Genomic DNA, 23,149 nt, shown 5'->3' on the forward strand with positions numbered 1-23,149 from the left:
AGTGTTGGCCAGCAGGAAATTTTTCAACTACATGTTAAAGAATACACACACAAACCGATAACAAAACCTATAACATGATAACATGAAACCATGATAAACTTGCTGGTGAAAAAGACTGATGGAATCAACACTCAACCTGTACTTCGCCTAGCGAAGACGAGCTTAGGTTCCGTCCTTTCAACAAGCTAGCAGTCTTTTGGAGAAGGTTTGTCTCCAATACTAAACTGTTGTGACTGTTACAACTGCACATGTTATCAAAACCAACATTTATTTACGTCTGCATCAGAATTCATATTTGTAAATTCATAATTGGTTTATTTCTATAAAACATATTTGAATCTTGTTCTGTATATTCGTAATTGAGATTAATCTGATTCAAATAATTGCTTGCTGTTAGTTGGACATCCACTCATCTGGTTCACTGTTTTCCTGCTCTGCAGATCTGCAGCCTGTGATGATGTCATCAGTGACTGGTGGCTGTCCATTGGCTCATGTCATTCTGCTTCTCGTGTCTATGGATCCTACAGCCACTGAGGTGGTGAACGAAGTCGAAGAATGTAAAGAATTCTTCCTAGGAGGAACCCCACCAGATATACCAGGAGTATTGCTTATGGGGAAAAATCGGAACCAGAATCGCTACAAGCCCATATGCCAGACATATACAAATGTCAGAGGCCCTAGGCCTCTGACATTTGGCCCTAGCCCTAGGCCCAACTGGACTAGCTCCACTCTCCCGTAGGTGATCTTTGAGGATTCAGTTCTTATCAGTAGAAGCCAGAGCAGATTTATCACCAATAAAAGTCGGAAACAAGACATGTTTTGATCGCTGTCCGCATCAGAATATAGCGTTCTTATTTATGAAGCGCAAGCACGCGCACATTTAACACCAACACTTAAGATCGTGTCTCCGAAACAGAAAAACAAACATGGCCAAACAGAGCTCCGGCATGCGTGTCAGCCGCTGAGCAGCGCCAAGTGTAATATGTTAACTAGATCCTAATATAATTGCACATGATGTTGTTCAGTCTGAGGACCCGCCCTGTCTTCTATCAATTTAAAAGAGGAATCAAAGGGATGGACCAACGCACTTGTGGTTCATACCGCTGACGACTGTTGTGCCATTTCATTCAGAGAACCCACACCAAATATCAGCTGGAATCCGGTGAGTTTTTAATGAACTCTTCACTCTTCCACAACTCTGCCAACTTGGTTTTACTTATTTCAGCTAGAATTTAAACATTCGCACGTATCCAGTGATAAAATTCTGTAAATACAGAATGGTAAAGAATTGGATTTCTTCACATCTGATATAAACATGGGAAATTGCGTGTCTGCATCAGAATTCGTATTTTTAAATTCACGATTGGTTTATTATCACTGTTTTCCTGCTCTGCAGATCTGCAGCCTCTGATGATGTCATCAGTGACTGGTGGCAGTCCATTGGCTCTTGTCATTCTGCTTCTTGTGTCCATGGAGCCTACAGCCACTGAGGTGGTGGACGAAGTCAGCGACTGTGCTGAATTCTTCCTGGAAGGAACCCCACCAGAAATACGAGGAGTGTTGGAGCAGGGGAACATTCAGGACCAGAATCGCTACAAGCCCATTTGCCAGACATATATTGATACCAGGAGGTTCATGACGCTCTATGACACAGTTAATAAGATCCCAGTGTTTTCTGCATATAAATACACAGGGCACAAAAAAGGGAGATGCACAGACAAATGGAAGCCTGAGCCGGGGGTAATTTAATATTTTATTTGTAACTAAGATGACAGTATATGTGATTAAGTATGTAACTAGTATATTTGGTTGTAAATTACAATATATTAAGTTATTGAAATAATAGAAGGAAACCTAAATAAACCATGAATTCTCTCTTCTTTCTAGCTTGATGCCCAATACCAGTCTTCAGAAAAGGACTATAAGGGTAGTTCGTATCATAAAGGCCATTTGTTTCCATGTTTTCATGCAAACAGCGAAGATGATCAGAAATCCACCTTCATGCTGACTAATAGAGTTCCACAAGTTCCCTCATTCAATAACGGAGGATGGAGTCAAATGGAGAAACTTGTCAAACTTGTGATGGATAATTACTGTTTAGACCAAAACAATAAGCTTGAGGCATTTGTTTTGACTGGAGCGTTTCCCAGTGATAAAAATATGAAAAAAACCGAGGTCAATATTCCAAAAACTCTCTGGACAGCATTTTGCTGCTATAGCAACGTTCTGCATAAGTGGTTTGCATGCGCACACTGGGGTGCCAACGTTAAGGGAATATTGGAGGCCAAAACTGTGGCAGACTTGAATTCAAGTTTGAGAGTTGATCCCTTTCCTGATAAATGTCTCCACACTACAGATAGTGAGTTGCGTACTGTGTTTAGCAGTATAACTCCTAATCGTCCTTCCCCAAAGACTCATGTCCGCAGGAAGGCAGGCAAAAGGTTAGGCAAAAAGTCACGCAAACGGCCACGCAAATGGCCACGCAAACGGCAACAGTCCCACGGCAACACCCTAAACAGTTGGCCGCTTGCTTCAAAGACGTAATTACTTGGTGGTGTAATGGATAGTACCTCTTTCTATTTTAGGACAGTACTACCAAGTCTTCTTCTGGCTCTCTCTGAATGAATATTTCCATCTTTCAGCCCACATCTTTGTATGAAATTACAAGTACTTTTGTAAAAAATAAAGCAATAGATATTGAGTGTGTCTACATATGTTTTATTATCTCGTGACAGATATGTGGTCCTCTTAGTTAGAAGGAAAGGTGATTCATATCATGAATGATAAACCTCTCAGGGTTAGGGGTTCTATTTCTTGTGTAGCTGAGTAGAGCAAGTAGAGCAAGGCACTAACACTGCAGGTTCAATGGTTTTATTCCCTGTTTGTAGTTAACATTTAGCTGAACTTAAAACCTTGGAATGTAAGGAGCTCTCCATAACAAATTCTAAACATTGAGAAACTTTTTTTAAAAAGCCACATTACCATAAATTGTTCCTCAAAGTCCGAATACAACGTTCGGATCACTGATTGGTTGCTAACTGCAAAAAGCCACCCCTACAATCGTTCAGATCACTGACTGGTTGTTAAAGGAGAGAGTTCCCGCCCATACCAAGTTCGGATCACTGATTGGTTGTTAACAAAGATTGTCCCGGCGTCCACTGTACGTTCAGCCTTCGTATGACGAAGACGGCGTCAGATTCAAAGGGATTGAATCTGACGCCTGAGCTCTGGTTGAGACCCTCCTCCTGTAGGCCTGCCATCCACCGGCCTCATAGCGGCCGTCATCTCCAGACAGTCCCGCGCGGCGGGTCTCAACCTCACACCTACGGGATACGGAGCACATGACCCAAAATGCCACGGCCTCATGCAGGTTGGCTCAATTGGTTGCTTCGTGTTTAATACCAACATGCAGTCCTATATCACATTTACAGTCCATTATCACACGTATAATCCTTTGCCACTCTTAAGAGTCCTCTATCACATTGATTGTCCGTTGGGACATTTACAGTCTGTTATCACGCTAAAGGTCCTTTGAGATCGGACGCCCGGCCCTAGCGAATAAACCATGGCGAAAAAGTGCATTACATGTGAAGCAAATGTTTTATAACTATTTTATTGACCGACAGAGTCACGATGAACAAATTTGTTTGTGTGTGTGTGTCTCTGTCTGTCTGTCTGACAAGTTATAGGTGAATTTAGCTAGAAAGCTTTATTTTTTTGTCATATCCAAAAAACATTTTCAGCACCTTAAAAGTTGTCCAGGAATCCCTCAATATCCACGCATTATCATGAAATGAACAGTACTACGTTTGATGTTTCTGCTATGTGTGTTTGTGTAAAGTTTTTTGTGTAACATTGTAATGGCTCCAATTGATACTCTGGTGGTCAGGGGTCAAGATTCTATACGTGTCACTGTTGCTATGAAACCGAATAAAGAACAAAGCCATCCTAGTATTGATGCAGTATTTTACCCGTCCATGTTACCAATGATTTCCTAACAATAGAATATTCACCTGGTTTGATATATTCTCAAATAACGCAACATTGTCTAATGCGAGCCTGTCTCCCTCTAGTGTGTTTACAGCAGCACTGCAGCACAGCGCGGTCGCTAGTCCACCGGCTCGGTCCCACCAAAAGCTTGGTCACCTCTTTATATATAGATATTAATGCATTTTATCATTGTGTTAACTAGACCATACAAGCGCATAAATACAGACACATATATACTTATATAGATATCATTTTATATCATACAATTATATATATTTGTAATAATAGTAATTTATATATGTTTAATAACATATATTGATATTTATATCTATATATAGGTCTACAGCTATGTAGATATAGATGTATTATGCATATATTGTGTTTAATCTTATGAGTGACTGAAGGTGTTATGGAACAGGACGTGGGGACCCAAGTGCTGAACACAGGGAGGCAGAGACGGGGTAAAGGAAACGGGATTTATTGGTAGGCAGGCGGGTAGTCAGGCAGCCAGGGGTCCGGTAACAGGCAGGCAGTCAGGCAGGCAAGGACTCGACGACAGGCGGGTAGTCAGGCAGGCAGGGGTCCGGTGACAGGCAGGCAGTCAGGCAGGCAAGGACTCGACGAAAGGCGGGTAGTCAGGCAGGCAGGGGTCCGGTGTCAGGCAGGCAAGGACTCGACGACAGGCGGGTAGTGAGGCAGGCAGGGGTCCGGTGACAGGCAGGCAGTCAGGCACGCAAGGACTCGACGACAGGCAGGTAGTCAGGCAGGCAGGGGTCCGGTGACAGGGGGAGAATGGGTAGACGTAACGACGAACTGGCGCCGGCTGATAGGAGATCCCTGGCTGAAGTAGTTGATTGATTGGTTGATATCTATATTAGATATAGATATATTATGCATATATTATGTGTTTAATCGTAAGAGTGTGTGAATGATGCTGACAAGTTCCCTCTTGTCATAGAGGTTCTTAGCCAGAATGAGTCTTGTAGAAATAAAGGCCACATAAAAGTAACATGTCCTTATTTGGCAGTGACAACCAAGAAGTACATAGAGAAACAATGAGACAGCATGATGTTATCCACATAGCTATATGGATAACATCATGTTCTCTCATTCCTCAAACTGTAGGCCCTACATTTGAGGAAGGTCAAGAAAAACACCAATGACTACCGTCGCCCAACCGAGAAAAAACATTATGAAATTTGTGGTTTAACTGTTTTAAGTTATGTGCCTTTGTTGTTGGGTTTACTGTACATTTGGACAGCTTGGGACACAATTTGCAATGGAGTTACCAGGAAAGTGAGACAAAGATCATAGGATGATAAGTATTTTGCTCAAAGCAGAAGCTGGAAAAATTTATAGAAATATATGTTAACTAGAAATATCAGTTTAGTATTACAATATGTTAACTAGACCATCTCAGTTTATATTACAATATGGTAACCAACTAGTAGACCATATCATTTCATAGTAATATTAAAGAATGTTAACTAGACCTCGTCAGTTGACAATTGGCCACCAGGCAGCAGAGATTAAGAAATGAGGCCAAAATAAAATACACCCACGGGATACGGAGCACACGACTCAACATGCCACGGCCTCATGCAGGTTTGTCCATTGGTGGCTTCGTGTTTAATCCCAACATGCAGTCGTCTATCACATTTACAGTCCTTTATCACACTTATGATCCTTTGCCACACTTAAGAGTCCTCTATCACATTAATTGTCCTTTGTGACAGTTACAGTCCCTTATCTAACCAAAGGTCCTTTAAGATCGGACGCCTAGCGAATTACCCATGGCGAAAAAGCGCATTATATGTAAAGCATTTTTTTTTTCAAACTATTTTATTGACCGACAGAATCCCGATGAACAAATGCGTTAAATGTAAAATGACCTTTACAGTCCCATGACACACTCCTTTACCACGCTTACAAACTATCGGTCCTGTATAAAGTATTTACATCGGCTGAAAGGCCAATCTGTGGCATTTTCCAATTGACATTTCATTTTTCATTTATTTATTTAAAGGACAGTGCACATTAATCTACATTTCTGTAAATGTGCCAGTGTTGGCCAGCAGGAAATTTTTCAACTACATGTTAAAGAATACACACACAAACCGATAACAAAACCTATAACATGATAACATGAAACCATGATAAACTTGCTGGTGAAAAAGACTGATGGAATCAACACTCAACCTGTACTTCGCCTAGCGAAGACGAGCTTAGGTTCCGTCCTTTCAACAAGCTAGCAGTCTTTTGGAGAAGGTTTGTCTCCAATACTAAACTGTTGTGACTGTTACAACTGCACATGTTATCAAAACCAACATTTATTTACGTCTGCATCAGAATTCATATTTGTAAATTCATAATTGGTTTATTTCTATAAAACATATTTGAATCTTGTTCTGTATATTCGTAATTGAGATTAATCTGATTCAAATAATTGCTTGCTGTTAGTTGGACATCCACTCATCTGGTTCACTGTTTTCCTGCTCTGCAGATCTGCAGCCTGTGATGATGTCATCAGTGACTGGTGGCTGTCCATTGGCTCATGTCATTCTGCTTCTCGTGTCTATGGATCCTACAGCCACTGAGGTGGTGAACGAAGTCGAAGAATGTAAAGAATTCTTCCTAGGAGGAACCCCACCAGATATACCAGGAGTATTGCTTATGGGGAAAAATCGGAACCAGAATCGCTACAAGCCCATATGCCAGACATATACAAATGTCAGAGGCCCTAGGCCTCTGACATTTGGCCCTAGCCCTAGGCCCAACTGGACTAGCTCCACTCTCCCGTAGGTGATCTTTGAGGATTCAGTTCTTATCAGTAGAAGCCAGAGCAGATTTATCACCAATAAAAGTCGGAAACAAGACATGTTTTGATCGCTGTCCGCATCAGAATATAGCGTTCTTATTTATGAAGCGCAAGCACGCGCACATTTAACACCAACACTTAAGATCGTGTCTCCGAAACAGAAAAACAAACATGGCCAAACAGAGCTCCGGCATGCGTGTCAGCCGCTGAGCAGCGCCAAGTGTAATATGTTAACTAGATCCTAATATAATTGCACATGATGTTGTTCAGTCTGAGGACCCGCCCTGTCTTCTATCAATTTAAAAGAGGAATCAAAGGGATGGACCAACGCACTTGTGGTTCATACCGCTGACGACTGTTGTGCCATTTCATTCAGAGAACCCACACCAAATATCAGCTGGAATCCGGTGAGTTTTTAATGAACTCTTCACTCTTCCACAACTCTGCCAACTTGGTTTTACTTATTTCAGCTAGAATTTAAACATTCGCACGTATCCAGTGATAAAATTCTGTAAATACAGAATGGTAAAGAATTGGATTTCTTCACATCTGATATAAACATGGGAAATTGCGTGTCTGCATCAGAATTCGTATTTTTAAATTCACGATTGGTTTATTATCACTGTTTTCCTGCTCTGCAGATCTGCAGCCTCTGATGATGTCATCAGTGACTGGTGGCAGTCCATTGGCTCTTGTCATTCTGCTTCTTGTGTCCATGGAGCCTACAGCCACTGAGGTGGTGGACGAAGTCAGCGACTGTGCTGAATTCTTCCTGGAAGGAACCCCACCAGAAATACGAGGAGTGTTGGAGCAGGGGAACATTCAGGACCAGAATCGCTACAAGCCCATTTGCCAGACATATATTGATACCAGGAGGTTCATGACGCTCTATGACACAGTTAATAAGATCCCAGTGTTTTCTGCATATAAATACACAGGGCACAAAAAAGGGAGATGCACAGACAAATGGAAGCCTGAGCCGGGGGTAATTTAATATTTTATTTGTAACTAAGATGACAGTATATGTGATTAAGTATGTAACTAGTATATTTGGTTGTAAATTACAATATATTAAGTTATTGAAATAATAGAAGGAAACCTAAATAAACCATGAATTCTCTCTTCTTTCTAGCTTGATGCCCAATACCAGTCTTCAGAAAAGGACTATAAGGGTAGTTCGTATCATAAAGGCCATTTGTTTCCATGTTTTCATGCAAACAGCGAAGATGATCAGAAATCCACCTTCATGCTGACTAATAGAGTTCCACAAGTTCCCTCATTCAATAACGGAGGATGGAGTCAAATGGAGAAACTTGTCAAACTTGTGATGGATAATTACTGTTTAGACCAAAACAATAAGCTTGAGGCATTTGTTTTGACTGGAGCGTTTCCCAGTGATAAAAATATGAAAAAAACCGAGGTCAATATTCCAAAAACTCTCTGGACAGCATTTTGCTGCTATAGCAACGTTCTGCATAAGTGGTTTGCATGCGCACACTGGGGTGCCAACGTTAAGGGAATATTGGAGGCCAAAACTGTGGCAGACTTGAATTCAAGTTTGAGAGTTGATCCCTTTCCTGATAAATGTCTCCACACTACAGATAGTGAGTTGCGTACTGTGTTTAGCAGTATAACTCCTAATCGTCCTTCCCCAAAGACTCATGTCCGCAGGAAGGCAGGCAAAAGGTTAGGCAAAAAGTCACGCAAACGGCCACGCAAATGGCCACGCAAACGGCAACAGTCCCACGGCAACACCCTAAACAGTTGGCCGCTTGCTTCAAAGACGTAATTACTTGGTGGTGTAATGGATAGTACCTCTTTCTATTTTAGGACAGTACTACCAAGTCTTCTTCTGGCTCTCTCTGAATGAATATTTCCATCTTTCAGCCCACATCTTTGTATGAAATTACAAGTACTTTTGTAAAAAATAAAGCAATAGATATTGAGTGTGTCTACATATGTTTTATTATCTCGTGACAGATATGTGGTCCTCTTAGTTAGAAGGAAAGGTGATTCATATCATGAATGATAAACCTCTCAGGGTTAGGGGTTCTATTTCTTGTGTAGCTGAGTAGAGCAAGTAGAGCAAGGCACTAACACTGCAGGTTCAATGGTTTTATTCCCTGTTTGTAGTTAACATTTAGCTGAACTTAAAACCTTGGAATGTAAGGAGCTCTCCATAACAAATTCTAAACATTGAGAAACTTTTTTTAAAAAGCCACATTACCATAAATTGTTCCTCAAAGTCCGAATACAACGTTCGGATCACTGATTGGTTGCTAACTGCAAAAAGCCACCCCTACAATCGTTCAGATCACTGACTGGTTGTTAAAGGAGAGAGTTCCCGCCCATACCAAGTTCGGATCACTGATTGGTTGTTAACAAAGATTGTCCCGGCGTCCACTGTACGTTCAGCCTTCGTATGACGAAGACGGCGTCAGATTCAAAGGGATTTTCAATAAGCATTTGTAAGTGTTGTTGTTTTGTTTCCAGCCAATACAATGAGCACACAACGTATATTTCTCTTTTGACCTTATATTTATACATGACCCGCGACTTGTGTTGGCCAAATGTCCGCTGGATCTAGACCTATACTTCTTTGTTGTGATGGCTCCGCTGGCATGGGAACCATAAGCTCTTCAGAAGTCATAGTATTACCCTCATTTTTGTTTAACTTCTGCGATATACAATATAAACAACGTTATTGTTTGTTATATATAGAGTTAGTTAACGATACGACCCTTCGTGTAAATGAAGTGTCGTATCGTGACTTTTCATTTAGAAAGACGTGATGCCATTGTTGTCCAGTCTGTATGTTATTAAACTACTTTCCTACAGACGTCTACCTAACACACATAACACAAACTAGGAACAGGACTCAGATCACACAATGCGTCATGTGTTCATTCCTTTAGGTTAGTCATGTCGACCCAACCAGAGGGTCGAGGACCTGAAGAGGCCAGCCAAGACCTGCTGCGATCGCAGGCAACAAGGTGGCTCAAATTTCTACTCAATTAAAAACGTAGTCTTTAAAATCTCGAATAATTTAAATTGTAATCATTTAAATCTTAACTAATTCTTACTATGTATGGACTATAGTATACTATGTATACTATATATGTTTAGTAGTATACATGTATATATATATGTATTGGAAGTTGTCTTTCTTCAGCTTAAAGGAGCTGAAGCAGAGAGGAGGGGAGAGGAGGCGAGGAGGACAGAGTCAAGAGGAGGAAAAGGGAGGAGGAGGAGGAGCAGATGTTTGGGGCCAGAAGAGATGGAGAGTGCAACAGCTGGAGAAAGACAAGCTGGACATGATTGCTGCCAACAATCATGAAGTAAAATCCACACACTCACTCACTCACTTACTCACTCACTCACTCACATGCTACTCACTCACTCACTCACTTACTCACTCACTCACTTGAATGCTACTCACTCACTCACTCACTCACTCACTCACTCACTCACTCACTCAGTCAAATGCTACTCACTCACTCACATGTTACTCACTCACTCACTCACTCACTCACTCACTCACTCAAATGCTACTCACTCACATGTTACTCACGCACTCACTCACTCACTCACTCACTCACTCACTCACTCACTCACTCACTCACTCACTCACTCACTCACTCAATCAATCACATGCTACTCACTGACTCACTGACTCACTCACTCACTCACTCAAATGCTACTCACTCACTCACATGCTACTCACTCACTCACATGCTACTCACTCACTCACATGCTACTCACTCACTCACTCACTCACTCACTCACATGCTACTCACTCACTCACTCACTCACATGCTACTTACGAACCTTACGTCATATGGAGTAGTGAAGTGGGTGGGGTGTAGGTCTCAGATGGGGTAGTGATGAGGGTGGGGTGTAGGTCTCAGATGGGGTAGTGATGAGGGTGGGATGTAGGTCTCAGATGGGGTAGTGATGAGGGTGGGATGTAGGTCAGAGATGGGGTAGTGATGAGGGTGGGATGTAGGTCTCAGATGGGGTAGTGATGAGGGTGTGGTGTAGGTCTCAGGGCTGCAGGCGGTGTTGACGGGGTTACGGGCGGAGCTGGAGAGAGGAGAGGTGGAGCGACAGAGCCTGGAGTACCAGCTGGCCCTGAGTCACCGACAGACGGACAGAGAGGCAGAGCGGAGCGCCACCCTCACCACACACAACCACACGCTGAGGGGTGAGTCACACACGCACACGCAAACACGCACGCGTATGGGGGCTGTTAGAAACACAAGGTGACCACTGCACCACTCCTCCAACGGCTTGGAAAACGCACACACACAGACGACATGTAAAGCAGGTGCAGACGTCATGTCGAGTACATGTTGAAGGGGACCGCCTGGCACATGTCACGTGTTCTTAACGTGCACTTAATGTGTATTAACATGTACTTACAAGTACATGTTACTCCAACTTAACTTGTGCTCCACCTTTCATTCATGGTGCGTCTAGACTTTCATTGATGGAATCGTTTCGCATGTTGTTTCTGACTGGTATATAGAATGGTCTGCGGCCTACTGACTCCAGATCAAACATAATGAGGCTGTAGAGGAGACGATATCAAAATGGAACCAAATACATTAACAACATAATGCAGCGATAACTCATACGTTTATGTAATCGATTTAATTCGTAGAGACACATTATCCGTCATGCACATACATATACACACGTGCAAAGACACACACACATACACCGACATAGACACAAATATAGACACACAGACACTACATACTAGATCACTATCAGCTTAGTATTGTATAACCTGGAGAAGATTTAGCCTGTGTGTGTGTGTGTGTCTGTGTGTTTCTGTGTGTGTGTTGTGTAGAGCGTGTGCTGCAGCTGGAAGAGAGGGCTTCTGAGGTGGAGGGGGGCCTGCGTGCCAGAGAACAGGACCAGCATGCATTGCTACAGGAAGTGAGTGAAGCTGAACGTCTGAAGAAGATGGCACACGCACAAAACCTCCGGCTGACCCAAGAGGGCCAGCAGCTGCACTCACTGCTGAAGGTAACACACACACACACACACACACACACACACACACACACACACACACACACACACACACACACACACACACACACACACACACACACACACACTCCTGAAGGTAATGCGCACACACGAGAAAAAAGAAAGGCACTCAAACTGTGTGTAACTGTGTGTGGTTTTCCAGGAGAAGGAGGATGCCTTTCAGGAGGTGAAGAGGAGGCTGCAGGAGGCGGAGAGAGAGAGAGAGAACGACAACGAGGCCCTCACAGAGCTGACCGGCAAACTGCACCTCCTACAGGGGAGAGAGGAGGAGAGCAGAAGACAAGAGGAGGTGAGCGAGAGAGAGGGAGAGGGGGAGAGTGAGAGAATGGACCATAGACTGTTAAACCTATTAGAACATGAATCTGACGTCCAAACAAATGATCGAATTTAGGTTTTATGTGAATGCTACTAAGACAACGTCCATTCACAGACAAAATGGTAACTGCGAAAAAATGTCATTGACTGTTTAAAGGTTGTATGGATGGGATTGAGTTACAATTAGCTGTGAGGTTGCAATCTACGCAAAATAAAACAACAACAAAACAACAAATACTCCTCTGGAAATAGCGTTTTATCATTCCATTATCAGGCTTTACAAGGAAAGATGCAATACAATGCCGTCTATACATTGATGAAAATACCTAAGTCTGTAATGTGATGACAGCAGTTCATGGTAACCAAGAAAACAGTTTTTTTCCCCCGAGATCATGTATCTATCTATCTATCTATGTCTCTCTCCCCCTCTCCCCCTCTCCCTCTCTCTCTCTCTCTCTGTAGCAGTGGATCCTGAGAATCAGGTGTTTGGAGTCCAACATTGAGGCAGAGAGAGCGGCTCACATAGAAGCTAAGGTAAACACACACACACACACACACACACACACACACACATACACACACACACACACACACACACACACACACAGGGTTGGTTTGTTATATCCTTTATATATGTGTGTTTGTGTAAATCTAGTATTGCTAGTAGATTTATATAATGTGTGTAGGTGCGTGTCCAGGCCCTGGAGGGAGAGGCTGCTGTTGCCAGGTCTGGCCAACAGGAGGCGCTCAGTGACCTACAGCTCCTCAGGTCTCAGTTCAGAGAGGTGGAGCGAGCCATCAACACCACACACACTGTGGACATGTAAGACCTGTCTGTCTGTCTGTCTGTCTGCCATCAACACCACACACACTGTGGACATGTAAGACCTGTCTGTCTGTCTGTCTGTCTGTCTGCCATCAACACCACACACACTGTGGACATGTAAGACCTGTCTGTCTTTCTGTCTGTCTGTCTGTCTGTCTGCCATCAACACCACACACACTGTGGACATGTAAGACCTGTCTGTCTGTCTGTCTGTCTGTCTGTCTGTCTGCCATCAACACCACACACACTGTGGACATGTAAGACCTGTCTGTCTGTCTGTCTGTCTGTCTGCCATCAACACCACACACACTGGACATGTAAGACCTGTCTGTCTGTCTGTCTGTCTGTCTGTCTGCCATCAACACTGCACACACTGTGGACATGTAAGACCTGTCTGTCTGTCTCTCTGTCTGTCTGTCTGCCATCAACACCACACACACTGTGGACATCTAAGACCTGTCTGTCTGTCATCAACATGACACACACACTGTGGACATGCAAGACCTGTCTGTCTGTCTGCCATCAACACCAAACACACACACACACTGTGGACATGTAAGACCTGTCTGTCTGTCTGCCATCAACACCACACACACACACACACACTGTGGACATGTAAGACCTGTCTATCTGTCTGTCTGTCTGCTATCAACACCACACACACAGTGGACATGTAATACCTGTCTGTCTGTCTGTCTGCCATCAACACCACACACACCGTGGACATGCAAGACCTGTCTGTCTGTCATCATGACCCAAATCCCACACACAGTGGTCATATAAGACGGTCTGTCTGTCTGCCTGTTTCTCATAAAGAACAGACACACTGGATATGTAAGACCTGTCTGTCTGTCTGTCATCAACACCACACACATAGTGGACTCGTATGTCTCTCTGTCTGTCTGTCAACAGAATGACGATAGAATATTTTCAGTGTTTACATGAGGCAAATGTTGCGTGTGTGTATGTGTGTGTGTCTGTGTGTGTGTGTGTGTGTGTGTGTGTAGGTTAGAGAAGCAGTACCAGCAGTTTAAATCTGATATGAACGTTGCCTTGGAGACGGAGAGGAAGGCGACCTCTGACGTGGGTGACAGGCTGGAGGAAGAGAAGAAAAAGCACGCACATACACACTCACTGCTGAAGCAGGTAGAACACACACACACACACACACACACACACACACACACACACACACACACACACACACACACACACACACACTCTCTCTCTGCCCCTTTGTACATTATTTGTTAATGGTCGTGTCTAGACACAAAGACACGCATAATGATTGTAAATGACCATAACTTCTTGCTAGATCACTATCAGATGCGCATATATGAACTGGAGAAGAGTAAACTTGTGTGTGTGTGTGTCTGTGTGTGTGTGTGTGTGTTTGTGTGTTTATATGTGTAGTCTAGTAAGAAACAGGTGTATCTTGAAGAGCTCCATGTGAGCTGTACAATGCAGATCAAAAAGACCCTTGACCAGCACCACAACACAGGTAGGATACTGTACAGGTAGGATACTGTACAGGTAGGATACGGTTCAGGTAGGATACTGTACAGGGAGGATACGGTTCAGGTAGGATATGGTTCAGCTAGGATACGGTTCAGGTAGGATTCTGTACAGGTAGGATACGATTCAGGTAGGATTCTGTACAGGTAGGATACGGTTCAGGTAGGATACTGTTCAGGTAGGATTCTGTACAGGGAGGATACGGTTCAGGTAGGATTCTGTACAGGTAGGTTTCTGAACAGGTAGGCTACTATAGCTAGGATACTTATACAGGTAGGTTACTGTACAGGTAGGCTGTACAAAAGTATTGTGTCCAGGATGCTGGAGGATACTGAACAGATACGTTACTGAACAGGTAGGCTACTATACTGTAGCTAGGATAATATAAATTGAGACCTGTACTGGTAGGTTACTATAGGTAAGATACTGTTTAGGAAGGTTACTATAGGTAGGATAATGTACAGGTAGGACTGTTCAGGTAGGATACTGTTCAGTTAGGATACTGTACAGGTAGGTTACTGTGCATGTAGGTTACTGTACATGTAGGTTACTGTACATGTAGGTTGCTGTACATGGACCCAATGATTTTGTGTGTTAAGAATGTTATTTAAAATGTATGTGGACTCAACAGGAAGGTGTGTCACAGCCACACAGGAAGTGAATGATAATTCCTCTGCTGAAGTCTTGGAACATCTCACAGAAACTCTTAATCACTACCATCAAAACCTGGAAATAGCTACACAACAGGTACTCACAGATACACAATCCAATGCATACTCAGATATACACACTCCGATATACATTTAGTCATTCAGATACACATGTTCTCTCTTCTTAAATGGACAAGCAGAATCACTGGTGTGCGTGTGTGTGTGTTTGTGTGTGTGTCTCAGGTCCAGGATCTCCTTTGTGCTTCAGAGAAAATCGATGAGGAGAACAAAGCCCTCAGAGCTCTCATCTCAGACCTGAGACAGCACAACCAGGTTATAGAGTGTTCTATATCATAACATACCCAGGTTATAGAGTGTTCTATATCATAACATACCCAGGTTATAGAGTGTTCTATATCATAACATACCCAGGTTATAGAGTGTTCTATATCATAACATACCCAGGTTATAGAGTGTGCTATATCATAACATACCCAGGTTATAGAGTGTTCTATATCATAACATACCCAGGTTATAGAGTGTTCTATATCATAACATACCCAGGTTATAGAGTGTTCTATATCATAACATACCCAGGTTATAGAGTGTTCTATATCATAACATACCCAGGTTATAGTGTGTTCTATATCATAACATACCCTGGTTATAGAGTGTTCTATATCATAACATACCCAGGTTATAGAGTGTTCTATATCATATCATACCCAGGTTATAGAGTGTTCTATATCATAACATACCCAGGTTATAGTGTGTTCTATATCATAACATACCCAGGTTATAGAGTGTTCTATATCATAACATACCCAGGTTATAGAGTGTTCTATATCATAACATACCCAGGTTATAGAGTGATCTATATCATAACATACCCAGGTTATAGAGTGTTCTATATCATAGTAACAGTCTAGGTCATTGTGTTCTATTTCATAACATACCCAGGTTATAGAGTGTTCTATATCATAACAACACAGCAGGTTAGAGTGGTCTATATCAGGATATAGACCACTCACTTCTGTATTCTCAGTTTTGAACAAGCGGGTGTTACACTGTGTACCATTGTCGTCCATTCTACGGTTTCGCAAATTTCACTCTTTGCCTGCAACTTGAGCACAAAAAACACACAAACACATCTTCTCATATTCAACCATAACCTTTGAGAAATGCCGTCACTACGTTTTGGGACGCATCAAACTGCAAAATCAATTATATATTCATTATTCCCCCTCCTTTTGTTTTTCTTTAGGAATTGGAGATGATTCTTTCAACCCAAAAACAGGAAGTGATGCGTCTGCAACAGGAGAGCTCAGATTGGTCAAAGTGGAGCCAAGATTTCAAGGGGCAGCTGGAGCAGAGCCGACTTGCCCTGGAGAGAGAGCGAGAGGAGAGGAAGATGGAGGGGGAGAGAGTGACAAAGGAGAGGAAGATGGAGGGCGAGAGAGAAAGAGAGGAGAGGCAGATTGAAGTCCAAAAGATAACCGACGTCTACCATAAGGAAACCAAGGTCCCTCTTCTCTCCTCTCTCGTATCCTCACCTCTATTCTCCCTCCTCTCTTCCTACCTCTCGTATCCTCTCCTTCTTTGCGTGTGTATAAAAACTTGAATTAGTTCTAAAAACTAAAACTAAGAGACACTAACTCCCCCTGTCTGCCTGTCTGTCTGTCTGTCTGTCTGTCTGTCTGTGTCTGTCCCTTCATCTACCTGTCTCTCTGTCTGTAGAAGTCTTTGTCTTTCCTCTACTGTCTATATCAGCATCTCCTGGTTGGCTGTGACCCGCCCCAGAGCATCATGGCTAATTTCACCTGGGCAGAGCTTTGTGATGTCATCACCCAGCGGGTGGACAGACTGACCCTTGACCTTAGCAACGCCAACGACAAGGTGTGTTTGTGTGTGTGTGTGCGTGCGTGCGTGCGTGCGTGCGTGAGAGCGTGCGTGAGAGCGAGCGAGCGAGGAATGATGAGAGAACTTTCAGAACTTTCCTCTCTCTCTCTCCTTTAGCTAAGTGTGTGTGTACAGGAGCTGCAGAAGAGTCAGAAGTGTGTGTCTCGTCACGAAGACAGTATGAGACGGAGAGAAGAGGTAGAGGACACACACACACACACACACACACTAGAGATGGACAATAACAGATTTATTTTACAGACGATTGATTACAGCTCTCTCTCTGTCTGTCTGTCTGTCTGTCTGTCTCTCTGTCTTTCTGTCTCTCTCTCCCTCTCCCCCCCCAGCTCTGCGTCTCCCTCCAGCAGCGTCTCTCCTGCAGCCAGCTCCAGTGCTCCTCCCTGACCTCTGACCTGGGCGAGGTGCAGGCCGTCCTGGAGGGCGAGCGCCGGGCGGGGGCGGGGCTGCTGGCAGCATGCGCCCTCCTGGCGGGGGTCCTGCTGGAGTGCCGGCGCCGCTGCGCCTCCCTGCGCCTCCAGAAGGAGGTGCTGCTGCGGCAGCGGCCCCGGGAGGAGGCCCGGGACCAGCTGGAAGAGGAGGTGGGCCGGCTGGCGTCGGCGCTCGGGGGCGAGGAGGAGGAGGAGGAGGGGGGGGTGGAGAGAGGCAGGGGGAGGGGCCTGAGGCGGTGGAGGGTGGGCACGTGCGCGCTCCTGGCGCTCAACCGGATGCGTGTGTGTGCGGCCGCGGCGCGCGTGTGTGTGCGTCTGGACGGAGGGCCGGGGGCGCTGTGCGTCAGGCTGCCCCCCCGCCTGGCCACGCCCACTCCAGGTGAGGTCATCCACGGCGCTTCATTATCCCCCCACCAGCCCTGTGCCTTCATTATCATGACATCATCCCTGCGCGTGTGTGTGTGTGTGTGTGTGTGTGTGTGTGTGTGTGTGTGTGTGTGTGTGTGTGTGTGTGTGTGTGTGTGTGTGTGTGTGTGTGTGTGTGTGTGTGTTCTCAGACAGGGATCAGGAGGAGGAGGATGATGAAGAGCCAGGTAGTTTGTGCGTCAATTGGCTTCGTTCCAAACCTCTCCACCTCCTACTCTGCTCCTCCATGTCCGGACTACAGGAGCTGCTGTCACACACTGGTAACACACACACACACACACACACACACACACACACACACACACACACACACACACACACACACACACACACACACACACACACACACACACACACACACACACACACACACACACACACACACACACACACACACCTTCTAACATTCTTTCTCATCAGTAGTTGATGATGACCCCGTCCTCATTCTCTAGGATCCTCCCATCAGGAGCTGGAATCAGCCGCCAACAGTGGTTTGTCCCGCCTCTTGGATGCCCTTCTCCACCAATCAGATGAGCTGTTCCCTGTGACGGACAACAGGGAGCTTTCACTGGCTAGCAGGCTGGGCCGCGGGTTGGCTAGGCTACAAGCTAGCACGCAGCGGAGTAGCAGGGTAAGGAGCTATCACACCCCAGACTGCAGCTAGAAGCACTACCACATGCTAGCCTGTAGCTAGGAGCTACCACATGCTAGCCTCTAGCTAGAAGCACTACCACATGCTAGCATGTAGATAAGAGCTCTGACTCGCTAGCATATAGCATGGCTTGGAGCTAACATACACTCATAGCCTGTAGCTACTAGCTATGAGCTATCACACGCTAGCCTTTAGCTAGATTGATAAGCTGACTGTTTGTTTCAGGGTGTGGTTGAGAAGCTCCAGCAGCACTTCCTGGTTTTCAGCCAACGGCTGCACTCGGCTGAGGTGGAGAGGCGGGCTCTCAGGCTGGAAGTGGCCAATCAGAAGCAGTTGGCAAAAGGACACCAGGACTGCAGCCACCAGGTGAGGCTCTCCTCCAATCGATAAGGACCGTCCCAGATCTGAAAAGTGTTTGCCCTTACGTGTGTGTGTGTGTGTGTGTGTGTGTGTGTGTGTGTGTGTGTGTGTGTGTGTGTGTGTGTGCGCGTGCGCAGGTACCACCAGAGAGGTTTAACAGTGTGTGTGAGGAGCTCCGTGCTGCTCTGAACAGGGAAGAACAACTCCAGATGCTTCTGAAGAAACAACACGCTCAGAACCACACACACAACCAGGTACACACACACACACACACACACACACACACACACACGTGTTATAGATGGGGTGTTAGGCAACACAACCCAATGTGCTTAAAACCGAAGACCACTAGTATGCGCTCATTTGCATAAACTGAAGTACAACTTTTGACCTGTACCGTTAATTTGAGCCAATCCCACGCCCTCAAAGTACGTGGGCCTTCCCAGAATACCTTGCCCCGCACGATATCCCTTTCAATTCAAAGTGAATGAGGAGCGTTTTCAATCATGACCGGCCGGCCCCTCCAAGCGAGTGACCCTGTGTCTGGCCACAGCTCCCACTCACTGAAATGGGAACTCAACACGAGTCGCTCAGGTCCGCCAGTACTCACTGAATGTCAATGGTCCAATCGCATGGCAGAACGCGCGCCGCACTCAGCATCAATTACCTTCAGTGTGAGGCCATCCCACGCCGGCACACGAGCCTTCCCACAATCCCTTGGCCCTCGCGATATGCAGGGAGCTCTTGCAATGGAATAGGTAGACACACGTGTGCAGAGTTAGGTAATACATATCTACAGTGTATATATTTCACTCTCCGTCTCTCTTTCTCTCTCTGTCTATCTCTTGTGCTCTCTCCCTCTATTTCTCTCCACTTCTCTCTAGTGTCGTCAGGAGTTGCGTCGTAAGGACCAGGCTCTAAGGATTCTGGGTAAGCACATCTCTGGCATGCAGAGGGAGAAGAGAGAGCTGGAGGACTATCAACATTCTCTCCCATAGGTACACTTATACACACACACTTACACTATATATGTATGAGGAAAGAGGATAGGAATTGTTTGCGTTTCCAAATTGTTTTGAGGGCCTCTATACTTGGTGAGCTGCATAGAATAGAATCGCTAACCCTGCAGTGTTAGTGCCATGCTCTACCTTCTGATCAACACAGCTGATTTAAGCCTAACCCTTCAGCAGAGATATTAAAAGAGAGGTTTATCTCCTAACATCTGTGTTACTGTGCCTATCATTCATGATATAAATCCCCTTACCTGGTAACTAAGAGGTCCACATTATTGTGACGAGATAATAAAAAACACAAAAATTCACAGAATCTGTTTATTTATATCATACAGAAGATGTGGACAGAAGCAGGAAAGATTAAAATATTCATTCAGAGAGAGCAAGAAGAACACTTGTTATAACTGTCATCAAATAGAAAGAGGTACTATCCATTACAATACCCAGTAAATATGTCTTTAAAGAAAGAGACTATATAGGCTTTTGGTACACAGAGTCTGTTAGCTCCAGAGTATAGCATGTTGTGGTTCAGCATCTGGAGATGCGTTGCAAGCTTGTTAAACTGTGATCCTCTGGTAGATGTTACGACTGAATGTGGCTCCCCACTGCCGCAGCCTTCAAACCCTTCTTATTTTTACGTCGAGGGATGCCAGGTTTGGAAGGTTGGGGAGGACAGTCACAATCTTTTTCAACATCAGGATAATACTGACTACCTGTAGAGGCGTGTAGGCAATTTGTATTTGCAAAGGGCATAACTGAAAAGTTGAATTCTAAATTCATGTCATATAAAGTTCTGGTATTTATAAATATCTCAGTATTGTCTCTAGAGTTGGCACCCCAGTGTGCGCTTGCTAACCAATAGTCATTCATTTGGTTATGGCAGCAAAATGCTGTCCAGAGAGTTTGTGGAATATTGACCCTGTTGTTGAGATGATCGTCTTTACTGGGAATTGCTCCAGTCACAACAAATGCTTCAGGATTGTTGTTTTTGTCCAAACAGTATTTATCCATCACACATTTGATGCATTTCTCCATTCTGTTCCAGCTCCCGCTGTTGAATGTTTTAACTTGTGGCACAGCATTGGTCAGGGTGAATGTGGACATTATAGCACCTCTGTTCTCTGCATGACAACATGGAAACAAATGACCTCTATTATAATCATTACTTCTGGTAGTCTGGTAGTCATTATTTAAAGCCTGGTTATCTCCAAGCTGCAAAGAAGAGAGAAATCAAGGTTTATTTAAGTTGCCCGCTCTAAAGTCGTTCTAGTTCAATACATAACGTATTGCCAGTCATTAACAACAACAGCTACTATTTTAGTTACATACTTAATTACACATAGTAACAGTTAACTAATGTCCTTATTTTAGTTATAAATTAAATATTAAATTACCTGTGAATGAATCCTCCAAGATGGGTTTTGGGGTCGCGTCCCTTTGTGTCCTTTGTATTTATATGCGGAAAACACTGGGATCTTATTAACCCTGTCATAGAGTGTCATGAAATTCTTGACATAACACTTGACACCATCGTTGTTTTGGATTTTTGTTTGGCATATGGGCTTGTAGCGATTCTGGTCCTGAATGTTCCCCTGCTCCAACACTCGTCGTATTTCTGGTGGGGTTCCTTCCAGGAAGAATTCAGCACAGTCGCTGACTTTGTCCACCACCTCAGTGGCTGTAGGATCCATGGACACGAGAAGCAGAATGACAAGAGCCAATGGACAGCCACCAGTCACTGATGACATCATCACAGGCTGCAGATCTACAGAGCAGGAAAACAGTGAACCAGATGAGTGGATGTCCAACTAACAGCAAATATTATTTGAATCAGATTAATCTCAATTACAGAACAAACATGTTTTCTGGAAAATAACAAATTGTGAATTCACAAATGTTAATTCTGATGCAGACAGGCAATTTACCGTTTACTTCAGATGTGAAGTAATCCAATTCTTTATTGATCTGCTTTTACTCATCACTGGATATGTGTCGATATTAAAAGTTGTTGGCAGAGTTGTTAAAGAGTGAAGAGTTCATAAAACACTTACGGGATTCCAGCTGATATTTGGTGTGGGTTCTCTGAATGAAATGGTCCAACAGTCGTCTCTGTTTCCACGCAGCGGTATGAAGTGCGTTGGTCCAACCCTCTGGTTCCTCTTTTAAACTGAGACAGGCTGTGCTCTCTGAGAAGACATAATCGGGGTGTGATGCGATGTGCCGCATCAAATCGAGTAAACACTGCAACTGTGGGTCCATTCTGAAGAATAAAAAGGGTAACAGTTGATTTAATACAGTGAAAATCTCACAGGTTCAAACTGTTGTAACAGCATCACATCTATACTATTGTGCCAAGTCAAAAAACGAACCAAACAAATCTATCAAGCTAATTTGGGCAAGTATAGTTGGGTTAATGACACCCAGTTGCTCCTGTACTGTTCAATTGAATTAGGCACAATGACAACTTACCGAAAATTATAATGGAACATGTTGGAATTTAATGGAAGTAAATATATATATATATATATATAATTGCATTTTATTTTGGTCTCATTTCTTAATCTCTGCGGCCTGGATCTCTCCCTCAACTGACGGGTCAAGTTAACATTCTGTATATTGCTATAAAATGATATGGTCAAGTTGGTTATCTTATTGTAATATAAACTGAGATGTTCTAGTTTACATATTATAACACTATTATAAACTGATATTTCTAGTTAACATATTTATATAAAATCTTCCATTTTCTGCGTTGAGCAAAAGACTGATCATCCTATGATCTTTGTCTCACTTTCCTGGTAACTCCACTGCAGCAACACTGTGTCCCAAGCTGTCGAAATGTAGAGTAAAACCCAACAAAGCCACAGAAACACACACACACACACACACACACACACACACACACACACACACACACACACACACACACACACACACACACACAATTATTATATAATGGTAGTATTATTACTGCTATTATAAGTCTCTCCTCCCCCAATCTCTCATCCTTCTCCTCCCACCTAGTGTGATAAAAGACTTGAGATCTGTTATGTGTATTGATCACCTTGCTTGCAGCCGGTGCTACAAGTCAATGTTCACTTGCACTGCGCACAATTGACAATTTTTTTATCAGATGTAAAGAAATCCATTCTTGACTATTCTGTATTTATTAATC

The 23,149-nt window shown here is 43.9% G+C and overlaps 1 protein-coding gene and 2 long non-coding RNA genes across 6 annotated transcripts; all 3 read left to right on the forward strand.

The window, feature by feature from the left end:
• Positions 1-1,093: 1,093 nt before the first annotated feature.
• LOC307091186 lies at positions 1,094-2,701 on the forward strand. Its single transcript, XR_013812711.1, has 3 exons — positions 1,094-1,162; positions 1,397-1,740; positions 1,888-2,701. It is a non-coding gene; the product is annotated as an uncharacterized lncRNA (long non-coding RNA).
• Positions 2,702-7,146: 4,445 nt separating this feature from the next.
• LOC307091187 lies at positions 7,147-8,754 on the forward strand. The gene is made up of 3 exons (XR_013812712.1): positions 7,147-7,215; positions 7,450-7,793; positions 7,941-8,754. It is a non-coding gene; the product is annotated as an uncharacterized lncRNA (long non-coding RNA).
• A 476-nt stretch (positions 8,755-9,230) lies between these two features.
• On the forward strand, positions 9,231-22,820 carry ccdc171 (coiled-coil domain containing 171). Of its 4 annotated transcripts, none has more exons than XM_079758100.1 (22): positions 9,231-9,276; positions 9,724-9,801; positions 9,981-10,146; positions 10,850-11,012; positions 11,664-11,842; positions 12,012-12,158; positions 12,647-12,718; positions 12,871-13,007; positions 14,018-14,156; positions 14,424-14,511; positions 15,157-15,272; positions 15,419-15,508; positions 16,440-16,697; positions 16,913-17,071; positions 17,192-17,272; positions 17,422-17,902; positions 18,081-18,209; positions 18,402-18,580; positions 18,827-18,967; positions 19,099-19,215; positions 19,846-19,959; positions 21,609-22,820. In XM_079758100.1, the coding sequence occupies exons 2-21, from the start codon at positions 9,731-9,733 to the stop codon at positions 19,957-19,959; spliced, it is 3,027 nt and encodes a 1,008-aa protein (XP_079614226.1). In that variant the 5' UTR covers positions 9,231-9,276; positions 9,724-9,730; the 3' UTR covers positions 21,609-22,820. The 4 variants fall into 4 exon arrangements, with proteins under 4 accessions (XP_079614226.1, XP_079614228.1, XP_079614227.1 ...); XM_079758102.1 differs by having other exon boundaries at positions 19,846-19,891; XM_079758101.1 differs by having other exon boundaries at positions 21,650-21,669.
• Positions 22,821-23,149: the final 329 nt, after the last annotated feature.

The sequence above is a fragment of the Pollachius pollachius genome (assembly GCF_949987615.1).
Source record: "Pollachius pollachius genome assembly, chromosome: 20".
Lineage (NCBI taxonomy): Eukaryota > Metazoa > Chordata > Actinopteri > Gadiformes > Gadidae > Pollachius > Pollachius pollachius.